Raw genomic sequence first — 13,200 nt, 5'->3', positions numbered from 1 at the left:
CCCTTCTCCAGCCAGAGCCCAACCCTTTGCTGCTCTCAGTCCCACAGGAACTGGAAATAGCACCAGAGCATCTGGGGGGTTCTGATCCCACCTCTGCTTTTGGCTCCAGCCTGGGGGGAGAGGTTTGGATTGGAGCAGGGAAAATTCCTTCCTGGAAAGGGCTGCCCAGCCCTGGCACAGCTCCCACCCCTGGCAGGATGTCACAGCCCTGTGCAGGTGGCAGTTGGGGACACGGGGCAGTGCTGGCCTGGGCAGTGCTGCACTGGATGGGCTCACAGGGCTTTTCCAGCCTCAATTCCGGGGTTTCCAGCTGCTCAGGAGCATCAGAGGCTGTGTGAGCAGTGAGTGCAGGGCACCCAGCGCCTGCTGAGCTTTGTTTGATGCTGTTTCCATGGAAACTCCTCAATTCCACAGCAGGAAAGGGGCAGGGAAAGGCCAGAGCCTCATCTCCCTCAGCCATTGCTGGAGAAAAAGGAACAAGGACACCCTGAGTTCACCAGGAACCTTTTTATTTAAATATATAAAACATGGTATTTTGGCAAACATTCATTTTCTCATTAAATAAGATAAAATCACTGAAGGGGAAGGCATTGCATCAGTAAAAACCAAGGAGAAGCCACCCTGTGGTTCATGTGCCCAGGGCTGGGGTCAGGTGCAGGTTTTTAGGGACAGGTAAAGCCTGTGAAGCAACAGCCTGCAGTAGGTACAGCAGGGAACTTGGAGTAACTGCTAGGGCTTAAATAAATGTCCTGGCAAAAGCAGCTTTTAGTAGGCACTAAATCCAAATTCTACCTCTGAACTAGGACAAACTGATGGAGTTTTACCCACATGCTCATCTCTTCCCACTGTGTCTCAACACCTCACCCCTCCCACCGCAGTGAACGAAGCAACAACGAGCAGAGCTCCAACTGCCCCGGGCACTGCCGGCCCTGGGAACTCCCGGATCCATCTCTAAGGCCACTCGGAGTTTGGGCTCCTCCTCCCCTGGGACTGCAGGGAATCCCCAGCACAGGGGATGGGTCAGCCCAGCACAAGGGCTGCTGAAAGCTGGGGCTGCTTCAAACACGGAGCTGCTCTAATGCTCAGGTACTTCACTACAAAGCACTAAGGGACATTATAGCATGTGCCACGTGCTCTGGGGATTGCTCCAGCAGGGATGGATCCAGCAGGGATGGATCCGGCAGGGATGGATCCAGCAGGCTCTATGTGACACGGGAGCTCCAGCGGCTCCCTTCCCATTTTTAGACTAAACTAAAACAGGACACGGACAGGACACACACACGACGGCGCCACGACCAGCTCCCTCCTCTGCACCTCCTGTGCTCCAGCTGAGTCTGCTCTGCTCCAGCTCCACCAACAGGTGCCTCAGAAGGTGCTGCTGGAAGCTGTGGTGGTCAGGCGCCTCCCGATGTAAATCCTGGGGAGAGCAGAGCTCTGGTCAGGCAGGACAGCTCTGGTCAGGGTAGGACACGCTCTGACTGGGGCAGGACACGCTCTGGGCAGTTCAGGACATGCTCTGACTGGGGCAGGACACGCTTTGGTCAGGGCAGGACACGCTCTGGTCAGTGCAGGACATGCTCTGGTCAGGGTAGGACACGCTCTGACTGGGGCAGGACACGCTATGGGCAGTTCAGGACATGCTCTGGGCAGTTCAGGACATGCTCTGGGCAGTTCAGGACATGCTCTGGGCAGGGCAGGACAGCTCTGGGCAGAGCAGGACATGCTCTGGGCAGGGTAGGACATGCTCTGATTGGGGCAGGACACACTCTGAGCAGTTCAGGACACGCTCTGGTCAGTGCAGGACATGCTCTGGGCAGTGCAGGACACGCTCTGGCCAGTTCAGGACACGCTCTGGTCAGGGCAGGACACGCTCTGGGCAGGGCAGGACAGCTCTGGGCAGGGCAGGACAGTTCTGGCCACTGCAGGACACGCTCTGGGCAGGACAGGACACGCTCTGATCAGGCAGGATAGCTCTGGGCAGTTCAGGACAGCTCTGGCCAGTTCAGGACATGCTCTGGCCAGTTCAGGACACGCTCTGGCCCATGCAGGACATGCTCTGGCCAGTTCAAGACAGGCTCTGGCCAGTTCAGGACAGCTCTGATCAGGGCAGGACATGCTCTGGCCAGTTCAGGACATGCTCTGGTCAGGCAGGATAGCTCTGGGCAGTTCAGGACAGCTCTGGCCAGTTCAGGACATGCTCTGGCCAGTTCAGGACAGCTCTGGTCAGTGCAGGACAGCTCTGGCCAGTTCAGGACAGCTCTGGCCAGTTCAGGACATGCTCTGGCCAGTTCAGGACAGCTCTGGCCACTGCAGGACACGCTCTGGCCCGGGCAGGACACACTCTGGCCAGTTCAGGACAGCTCTGGCCACTGCAGGACAGCTCTGACCAGTTCAGGACAGCTCTGGCCAGTTCAGGACAGCTCTGGGCAGGGCAGGACATGCACTGGTCAGTTCAGGACATGCTCTGGCCAGTTCAGGACAGCTCTGGCCAGTTCAGGACACGCTCTGGCCAGCTCAGGACACTCTGCCAGCTCCCTGCCTCTGCCATTCCCAGCAGCAGCAGCACTGGCAGCTGAGCACTGCAGGAATAAATGAAGTGCTGCAGAGCTCAGCCCCAGGCTGCCCTGCTCTGGCAGCACTGCCCAGCTCCAGGGCCTGGCACTGCCACCCACACTGATGTGCAGAGCAAACTCCATCATGTTTAACAGCCTCACATACATCCCCATCCCTACCAGGGGGAATTAAAAAATGCATCCCCCATTCCAGGAGGGAATTAAATAATATATTACATAATTGTAAATAACATTAAATATTTTTACATCTCTGTCAGTGGAATTTTAAAATCTATTCAATATTAGCTTTTTCCTTTGCTGATCTCCTGGTTGTGACATTAAGAGTCTCATCTCCAGTGGAGCCAAGTGTTGTGTGACTACAGTTCCAGTGTACAGAATTCCTCACTTCCCTGCCCCTTAACTGTTCTGAGAATTCCCAACCAGGGAGAAAACCAGAAAACTTCAACCATCCAGCACTACCAGAGGCAGGAAGCACCTCCTGAACAACCCTCTGGGACAAAGAGGGAATTGGGACTCAGCATCAGGCCTCAAAGGAAGCAGGTAAAAAAATCATTTTTTTTCATCAGTTGAACCTTACCCCAGTCCAATGGCCAGCAGGTGAGAGAGCAGCAGGGATGGCAGGAAAACCTTCAGGAATTCTGCAGAGAAAATCCCCCCTTTCTTCATGACACTGGTGTTCCTCATGCTGAGCGTGGCCGTGCGCCGGGGGTGTTTGAAGAGGAATTCCCTGCATTTGGGAAGGAATGTGAGGGGTGCTGAGGCTGCACAGGAGCTGCAGGAGCTGTCCCAGCAGCTGTGGCAGCACTCACTTGGGTGGGATGTTCTCGGGCCGGCTGGACCAGTCCCAGATCCAATCCGCGTTCTTCCTCAGCAGCCGCTCCACCTCCCTCCTCCTCTCCAGGAAATCCTCCTCAGACTGCAACCAAGAGGCAGCATCAGCAGCACAGCTGGGACTGCCAGAGCTCCTGCCCAGCCAGCCCCAGTGCCCTGCAGCCAGCCCCAGTGCCTGGGCCACCATCACTGCCCTGCAGCCAGCCCTGACACCTTCCCAGCCCTCCCCATGCCCCTTCTGTCAGGTGCTCACATCCCACATCAAGATGGGAGCAGGGATGAGAATGGCAAAGACCATGTCCCATGTCCCATGTGTGCCTGAGAGAAAACTGCCCTGGCAGTGAAATCCCAGAGCCCAGCATTTAATCCTCATGCACAGACCCGAAATATCCCCAGTTCCCAGCTCTGATGGACACTGGGCACAGGGATCCCAGCCCTGATGGACACTGGGCACAGGGATCCCAGCCCTGATGGACACTGGGCACAGGGATCCCTGCTCTGATCCCAGTTCTGATGGACACTGGGCACAGGGATCCCAGCCCTGATGGACACTGGGCACAGGGATCCCAGCCCTATCCCTTATCCCTGCCCTGATGGACACTGGGCACAGGGATCCCAGCTCTGATGGACACTGGGCACAGGGATCCCAGCTCTGATGGACACTGGGCACAGGGATCCCTGCTCTGATCCCTGCTCTGATGGACACTGGGCACAGGGATCCCTGCTCTGATCCCTGCTCTGATGGACACTGGGCACAGGGATCCCTGCTCTGATCCCAGCTCTGATGGACACTGGGCACAGGGATCCCTGCCCTGATGGACACTGGGCACAGGGATCCCTGCTCTGATGGACACTGGGCACAGGGATCCCAGCTCTGATCCCAGCCCTGATGGACACTGGGCACAGGGATCCCAGCCCTGATGGACACTGGGCACAGGGATCCCTGCTCTGATGGACACTGGGCACAGGGATCCCAGCTCTGATCCCAGCCCTGATGGACACTGGGCACAGGGATCCCTGCTCTGAAGGACACTGGGCACAGGGATCCCTGCTCTGATCCCTGCTCTGATGGACACTGGGCACAGGGATCCCAGCCCTGATGGACACTGGGCACAGGGATCCCTGCTCTGATGGACACTGGGCACAGGGATCCCAGCTCTGATCCCAGCCCTGATGGACACTGGGCACAGGGATCCCTGCTCTGAAGGACACTGGGCACAGGGATCCCTGCTCTGATCCCTGCTCTGATGGACACTGGGCACAGGGATCCCTGCTCTGATGGACACTGGGCACAGGGATCCCTGCTCTGATGGACACTGGGCACAGGGATCCCTGCTCTGATCCCAGCCCTGATGGACACTGGGCACAGGGATCCCTGCCCTGATGGACACTGGGCACAGGGATCCCTGCTCTGATGGACACTGGGCACAGGGATCCCAGCTCTGAAGGACACTGGGCACAGGGATCCCTGCCCTGATGGACACTGGGCACAGGGATCCCTGCTCTGAAGGACACTGGGCACAGGGATCCCAGCCCTGATGGACACTGGGCACAGGGATCCCAGCCCTGATGGACACTGGGCACAGGGATCCCAGCTCTGATGGACACTGGGCACAGGGATCCCTGCTCTGATGGACACTGGGCACAGGGATCCCTGTTCTGAAGGACACTGGGCACAGGGATCCCTGCTCTGATGGACACTGGGCACAGGGATCCCAGCCCTGATGGACACTGGGCACAGGGATCCCTGCTCTGATGGACACTGGGCACAGGGATCCCAGCACTGATCCCAGCCCTGATGGACACTGGGCACAGGGATCCCTGCTCTGAAGGACACTGGGCACAGGGATCCCTGCTCTGATCCCTGCTCTGATGGACACTGGGCACAGGGATCCCTGCTCTGATGGACACTGGGCACAGGGATCCCTGCTCTGATGGACACTGGGCACAGGGATCCCTGCTCTGATCCCAGCCCTGATGGACACTGGGCACAGGGATCCCTGCCCTGATGGACACTGGGCACAGGGATCCCTGCTCTGATGGACACTGGGCACAGGGATCCCAGCTCTGAAGGACACTGGGCACAGGGATCCCTGCCCTGATGGACACTGGGCACAGGGATCCCTGCTCTGAAGGACACTGGGCACAGGGATCCCAGCCCTGATGGACACTGGGCACAGGGATCCCAGCCCTGATGGACACTGGGCACAGGGATCCCAGCTCTGATGGACACTGGGCACAGGGATCCCTGCTCTGATGGACACTGGGCACAGGGATCCCTGCTCTGATCCCAGCCCTGATGGACACTGGGCACAGGGATCCCAGCTCTGATGGACACTGGGCACAGGGATCCCTGCTCTGATCCCAGCCCTGATGGACACTGGGCACAGGGATCCCTGCCCTGATGGACACTGGGCACAGGGATCCCAGCTCTGATGGACACTGGGCACAGGGATCCCTGCTCTGATGGACACTGGGCACAGGGATCCCTGCTCTGATCCCTGCTCTGATGGACACTGAGCACAGGGATCCCTGCTCTGATCCCTGCCCTGATGGACACTGGGCACAGGGATCCCTGCCCTGATGGACACTGGGCACAAGGATCCCAGCTCTGATGGACACTGGGCACAGGGATCCCTGCTCTGATGGACACTGGGCACAGGGATCCCTGCCCTGATGGACACTGGGCACAGGGATCCCTGCTCTGATCCCTGCTCTGATGGACACTGGGCACAGGGATCCCTGCTCTGATGGACACTGGGCACAGGGATCCCTGCCCTGATGGACACTGGGCACAGGGATCCCTGCTCTGATCCCTGCTCTGATGGACACTGGGCACAGGGATCCCAGCTCTGATGGACACTGGGCACAGGGATCCCAGCTCTGATGGACACTGGGCACAGGGATCCCTGCTCTGATGGACACTGGGCACAGGGATCCCAGCTCTGAAGGACACTGGGCACAGGGGTCCCTGCTCTGATCTCTGCTCTGATGGACACTGGGCACAGGGATCCTTGCCCCCCTGAGCTGGCAGGTGTCACTGCAGTCCTTGTCCAGCTCCTGGCTGGAATAATCCCAGTTCCTGGGGGCCCTGGGCAGGCAGAATCTCCCCCAGAATCTCCCCCAGCCCCAGCTCTGGGGCAGGTACAGCACAAATGCTGAGTCAGGCACAGCTCCTGGCTCAGCTGGGCTCCATTCCACAGCCAGGCCTGGGGATAAAAATAGACCCTGCTCCCAGAATTCCAACAGCTCCTGCTGCACAGACACACAGCATGGAAATAAAACTCTCCAGGCAGCTGGAACCCTGATGGCTTTCTAACTTGGGGTTATTTGTTCTCAAAGTCTAAATAATGATCTTTAAACAGCTGAAGGGTGTTCCTGACAATATAAAAATTATAATTTCCAGTAATAATTAACTTGCAGTACCACATTTAGCTAACCTAAAGCTGGGTCCTCAGAGCCTGGCAGGAGTTCCAGAAATGATGCAGAAAAACTCACTTCCTTGAAATACTTCCTTCCTCAAAATGTTATGTAATTTTTTTCATATTAAAAGCTGATTTATTACACTGAAGACTTCATACTTCAGCCTGCCATCCTGCAATAAGCCCTGTATTAATTAAATAAGGTAAATTTACATCCTTTCCCCCACTTTTGTTGCAGATGTGTTTATCCATCTTCCTTGCACGGTAAACAAAGCTACAAAGTGCAGTCAGAAAGAACAGAGAGTTCTCCAGAGCAGCATGTATTCAGTTTGGCATTAATTGTTAAAATACCTGGAACCAAAGCCATGGCAGGTTTGGCATTAATTGTTAAAACACCTGGAACCAAAGCCATGGCAGGGCCTGGAAATTGTGTCTTTTTGGCTGCCATATTTAAGTGACTCTAGAAATTCTTGTTGCTGTCAAAATAACTTTTAAAATTCCTACTAAATTGTTGGAGGTGCATTTCAGCATTGGTGGGGGATGTAGGAAATGCACCCTGCCAGCAGCCAAAGGGAGAGGGGAAATCCTTCTGAAAAACCTGTCACAGATTGGGGAGCCCAAACCCAAACCCCCCAGGTGTCAGGAAGAACCAGAGGCAGCCTGGGGCTGTGGCAGTGTGCCCAGAGCAGGGGGCTCTTACCTGGAAGCTGTTCTTCTCCCCACTGCTGTGGCTCTCCAGCTCCAGGGCTCTGTGGCTGTCCTGGGGGGTCTGCGAGCGAGGAGGGCTGTGGGGAGCAGCACAGCAAAAACCAGTCAGGTTTGCATGGCCCTGGCACTGGGCACGTCCAGGTGTGTCACCACAGCCACCAGGGCCACCAGGGCCACCGCTCTGACCCCAGCCCTGCCCCACACTCTGCCAGCCCTGGCACTTGCACAGAAACAACAGGCACCAAACAGGGACTCAAGTTTGGTTTGAACCCCCACCAGCCAGGTCAGGCAGCTCCACATCCCACTGTGCAGTTTCAGTCCTGCAGTTTTGGTTTTTCCAAACACAATTTAGGCTGGAGACCTGACAGGCCATCAAAATGCAACAAATGGCACTGCCTGAGCACTGCCCAGGGCTGAGCTTTGTGTGACACTCCTGGAAATCTGCTCTGGTTTCTAAGCACACATGTGGAAACCCACAGCACACACAAAACCCACATGAGAATGTGTAATCATAGAAATGTGAGTTCATATAAACAGGCACATGTTGTAAACACTCGTGCAGCACCTCTGCCTCTGGGACATCCTGCTGTCCCTGGGACCCCGTGGTGACCTTGGCAGTGGTCCTGTGGCCAGCAGAGCTCCCTGCTCACCTGTCAGTCCCAGTGGGGGCTCACCTGTCCCAGTGGGGGCTCTCCCTGCTCACCTGTCCCAGTGGGAGCTCTCTCTCCCTGCTCACCTGTCACAGTGGGAGCTCTCCCTCCCTGCTCACCTGTCCCAGTGGGAGCTCTCTCTCCCTGCTCACCTGTCCCAGTGGGAGCTCTCTCTCCCTGCTCACCTGTCCCAGTGGGAGTTCTCTCTCCCTGTTCACCTGTCCCAGTGGGAGCTCTCTCTCCCTGCTCACCTGTCCCAGTGGGAGCTCTCCCTGCTCACCTGTCCCAGTGGGAGCTCTCTCTCCCTGCTCACCTGTCACAGTGGGAGCTCTCCCTCCCTGCTCACCTGTCCCAGTGGGAGCTCTCTCTCCCTGCTCACCTGTCCCAGTGGGATCCCCCCCTGCTCACCTGTCCCAGTGGGATCCCTCCCTGCTCACCTGTCCCAGTGGGAGCTCTCTCTCCCTGCTCACCTGTCCCAGTGGGATCCCTCCCTGCTCACCTGTCCCAGTGGGAGCTCTCCCTCCCTGCTCACCTGTCCCAGTGGGAGCTCTCTCTCCCTGCTCACCTGTCCCAGTGGGAGCTCTCTCTCCCTGCTCACCTGTCCCAGTGAGAGCTCTCCCTGCTCACCTGTCCCAGTGAGAGCTCTCCCTGCTCACCTGTCCCAGTGAGAGCTCTCCCTGCTCACCTGTCACAGTGGGAGCTCTCCCTGCTCACCTGTCCCAGTGAGAGCTCTCCCTGCTCACCTGTCACAGTGGGAGCTCTCTCTCCCTGCTCACCTGTCCCAGTGGGATCCCTCCCTGCTCACCTGTCCCAGTGGGAGCTCTCTCTCCCTGCTCACCTGTCCCAGTGGGAGCTCTCTCTCCCTGCTCACCTGTCCCAGTGGGATCCCTCCCTGCTCACCTGTCACAGTGGGATCCCTCCCTGCTCACCTGTCACAGTGGGAGCTCTCCCTGGAGCTGCTCCTGCCCGACTCATGCTGGGCATCCAGCAGGATCTTCTCCATGTCCCCGTTGTGGATGGACAGCGAGGCTGGCACCTGCTCCTGGCTGCCCCCAGACACAGAGCTGCCACTGCCACTGCCATTGCTGCTGAAGTGCAGTTCCACCCAGGACCCTGCTGGGCAAAACAGAGCTCAGCCCCAGCCCCAGCGGGTTTGTGCAGCCATGGGAGCCACGAGCCTGGAGCTGCTGCCACGAGGGACACGACACGGGGGCACTGCAGGGACATGGGGACACTGCAGGGACACAGGGCCACTGCAGGGACACCAGGGACACTGCAGGGACACTGGGACACTGCAGGGACATGGGGACACTGCAGGGACACCAGGGCCACTGCAGGGACAGAGGGGCCACTGCAGGGACACGGGGGCCAGCCCTGCCCCCAGCTCACCAACAGCCTGGAATGCCAAGTGCAGGGACTCGAGCTGGGCAGGCTCACAGGGCTGGGCAGGCTCACAGGGCTGGGCAGGCTCACAGGGCTGGGCAGCAGCTGCTCAGCACATTGTGTCTCTCTCTGCACATACAGATCTTTTATTTTGGGATATACTCCATCTTTATTGCTCAACATAGGTGGCAGTCAAAATAATGTGAGGACTTTTGCTGCCAGAGCTGTTATTCACTTATTGACAATATTTATGGCTCCAGAGCCCAGGCAGTGTTTTGTGCAGCGTTTTTCCAGTCCCATTTGTAGGTGTTGCTGTTAAGCAACAGCGGGTGTGTGGCAAGGGCTGTCATGGGTTTGCTCCCCGCAGTATATTTAACACGGTCACATGGGCTTTGTTTTCCTAAGGCAGGAATAACAACTCCCTCCTGGGCAGGGACAGCTCATGCAGGGCCTGGGGCTGTTCCCTCCCCTGCAGAATCCTGGAATGCTGTAAAGGGATCCTAAAAATCCCCCAGTGCCACCCTGCCATGGCAGGGACACCTCCCACTGTCCCAATGTCCAACCTGGCCTTGGGCACTGCCAGGGATCCAGGGGCAGCCACAGCAAATCTGGGAATTCCATCCCAGCCAGGGAACAATTCCTGCCCCAATCCCATCCAAACCCACCCAGTGTCAGCTCAGAGCCATTCCCTGTGTGCTGTCCCTCCATCCCTGTGTCCTGTCCCTCCATCCCCCAGAAATGAGCTCAGGGAACACAAAACACCTGAATTACAAACTCAGCAATCCCAGTGAGGAACAAATGTGACCCAGCACAGCACAGAGCAGTGAGGACAGGAGGAGGGCAGGGGGAATTCCCAAATTCTGGGGAAGGATGTTCAGGAGCCAGCAGGGAAAGGGAGGGACATGGACAGAGGTGCCCGGGCTGCTGGGGCTGCCTGGAATCCAGGCTCGGGGAATAAAGGCACAGCAGGAGCAGCTGGAGCTGCAGGGTCCCCTCCCTGCTGGCAGAGCAGCACTCCAGGAACGGGGAAAAGCCAGTGCAGGGCGTTAGTGTGAAATTCAGACAAGGAAAGGTAACCCAGATATCCTGACTGAGGCTCCAAAATCAATGGGGACCGCACCAAGCCTCACAAATACAAACAGCACCATCTGCACAGCCCAAGGACCACAAAACCGGCTGGATAAAAACATTCCGGGCCGCTGAGCTTGGGAAAGACACTTCCCTTCCACACCCCCTTTCCTTCACAGCTGGTTTGTTGTTGTTTGGGTTTGTTTGGGAATTTTTTCCTCCACGTGGCAGGGAACGTGTTCAAACCCTTCCCTGCCCTTTCCCCGAAATCTACGGAAGTTCAGATGGTTACCAGAGAACGACCACAACCCCTAGAGCAGAAATTAAGGTTTTATGTGCTGAAACCTGGGAACGCAGGACAAGGCGGGGAGAGGCTGGGGATGGCAGCAGCACAAGGGGTGCGTTAAAATTCTCCTTTTTCCTGCTGCTTTGGGGCACACACACGGCCGGGCTGTGCTAACATTATTTAGGATAACAGCAGCAGGGTGTGCTGACATTATTTAGGATAACAGCAGCAGGGTGTGCTGACATTATTTAGGATAACAGAAGCAGGGTGTGCTGACATTATTTAGGATTACAGAAGCAGGGTGTGCTGACATTATTCACGATAACAGAAGCATGCGGAGCTGGGAATGTCCGCAGATCAAAGCCGGGATCAGCTCGGGACAGCGGGTCCGGCACGAGACCGGCCCGGGACACACGGGCGAGCCCTGCCACGCTGCCTGCCCCGAACACCCAGCACCGGCTCCACACCGAGTGTCCCCTTCCATCGCGACACCCGCACTGGCGGTGCCTGCGCTGCGATCTCTCCCGATCCCGGGAGTGACCCGGCCCGTGCCCGCAGCCACATCCACCCGGCCTCCCGCCCGCCACAAGGGCGATGGACAGCGCGGCGGCGCGCGTCTCCTATCGCGATCACCCATATCGCGACACGCACGGGCCCCGCGCCGGTCCGGCCCGCAGAGCGCGGGCAGCGCCGCCCCCATCCCGCAGAGCCCGGTCAGTGCCCGCAGCCCCCAGCAGCGGCCGCGGCCTTACCCTGCAGGTTCTCCTCCGCCGGGCTCTGTCGCGACATGGCGGGCGGGCGGTCGGGCACGCACTGACCGCGACACCGCCCGCGCGCAGCGCCGCCGCGCCGCGCCCGTGACGTCAGAGCCGCGCCGCTCTCTCATTGGCCAGCGCTGCGGGGCGGGGCCGGCGCGGGGCGGGCGCGCGCCTCCCTCAGCGCCCCGCGGGCCGCCATGATGGGGGGGGGCGAGCGGGGCCGGAGAGACAGGATAAAAACGGGATAAAAACGGGATAAAAACGGGATAGCGGGATAAAAACGGGATAACAACGGGATAACGGGGCGCTTCTTGCGTGGGGTCCCTCGGGACATCCTTCATGGATCCCACTCTGCCCGCTCAGCTCGGCCCTTCGGAGTCACTCGGGTCACGGAGGGGATTTAAAGCGGACACGGAGGAGATTCCAGAGCAAACACGGAGGGGATTTCAAAGAATACAAACACGGAGAGGATTTCAAAGAATACATGCAGGGGATCTCAAAGCAGACACGGTTTTTTTTCCAGCTGTAAAATCACAGCTTGCGGCCACTAAGCCAGCCCCGAATGATACAGGCCCTTAAAATAAATATTAATCACAGAGTAGTTGGGTTGGAGGGACCCTCAAGCATCGTCTTAGCCCTGCACAGAACAGCCCCAGGATTATTAATAAATAATAATAAATTAATAATAAATAAATGATAATAAATAATAAATCTTTTGGTCTGTAATTGACGCGATGCCATCAGGGCTCTCGACAGCGGGAAGCACTTAACTTGTGTTGTTATTTGAAAGCAGATATTGATTTACTGCTGGGACTTTGTAAAGACAAATGCATAAAACTTGATTTTATTTAGCCAAAGTATTAACTGAAGGCATGCAGGCTTTTTTGTCTTGGCTGGAACTGTTTTCACTTGTGCATTTTACAAAGCCCGAGTGAAATACATCAGTAAATTGTGAGTTATTGCAGGAGTGAGCAATATTAATATTGCAGGACAAAGTCAGGGTGTTGTGGGTGTTCATTACACTCTGAATCGCCGATGGTGAAAGGGGGAATGGAACCGGTTCTGTTCTAAGGAACTGGGGAAGAATTTTCCAGGGCAGAAGAAAATGCGAGTTTGAAGTGGTGAATGTCGAGGTTCCTGTCTGTGCATTCATTGCTGCTCATCCCGCAGCGCTCTGCTGCTCCCTGCTGCTGCTCCGGGCCCGGAGCACGGCACACGGCGGGTCATCCCTCTGGAACCTGAGTTATCTCTGCTGGAACCCGGGTTATCCCTGCTGGAACCCGGGTTATCCTTCTGAAACCCGGGTTATCCCTCTGGAACCCGGGTTATCCCAGCTGGAACAGGGTTATCCCTGCTGGAACCCGGGTTATCCCTCTGGAACCCGGGTTATCCCTGCTGGAACCCGGGTTATCCCTCTGGAACCCGGGTTATCCCTGCTGGAACAGGGTTATCCCAGCTGGAACAGGGTTATCCCTGCTGGAACCCGGGTTATCCCTGCTGGAACAGGGTTATCCCAGCTGG

At 57.3% G+C, this 13,200-nt stretch overlaps 1 protein-coding gene across 1 annotated transcript; it reads right to left on the bottom strand.

Annotated features, from left to right (window-relative positions):
* Positions 1–492: 492 nt before the first annotated feature.
* BNIP3 (BCL2 interacting protein 3) lies at positions 493–11,766 on the bottom strand. Its single transcript, XM_033066135.1, has 6 exons — positions 11,674–11,766; positions 9,114–9,297; positions 7,527–7,611; positions 3,383–3,489; positions 3,151–3,300; positions 493–1,417 (listed from the first exon to the last, which is right to left on the bottom strand). The coding sequence occupies exons 1-6, from the start codon at positions 11,708–11,710 to the stop codon at positions 1,366–1,368; spliced, it is 615 nt and encodes a 204-aa protein (XP_032922026.1). The 5' UTR covers positions 11,711–11,766; the 3' UTR covers positions 493–1,365.
* Between the last annotated feature and the right edge of the window lie 1,434 nt (positions 11,767–13,200).

Source organism: Catharus ustulatus, chromosome 8, assembly GCF_009819885.2.
Source record: "Catharus ustulatus isolate bCatUst1 chromosome 8, bCatUst1.pri.v2, whole genome shotgun sequence".
In the NCBI taxonomy this organism is placed as follows: Eukaryota; Metazoa; Chordata; class Aves; order Passeriformes; family Turdidae; genus Catharus; species Catharus ustulatus.
This window is presented reverse-complemented; position numbering and strand designations above follow the sequence as displayed.

Coding starts and splice junctions, on each gene's coding strand:
- BNIP3 (XM_033066135.1), bottom strand. CDS start 11,710: ATGTCGCGACAGAGCCCGGCGGAGGAGAACCTGCAGG. Junction 7,612..9,113: donor GAGAGCTCCCACTGTGACAG/GTGAGCAGGGAG, acceptor TGCTCCCCACAG/CCCTCCTCGCTCGCAGACCC. Junction 3,301..3,382: donor CCCGAGAACATCCCACCCAA/GTGAGTGCTGCC, acceptor TCCCAAATGCAG/GGAATTCCTCTTCAAACACC.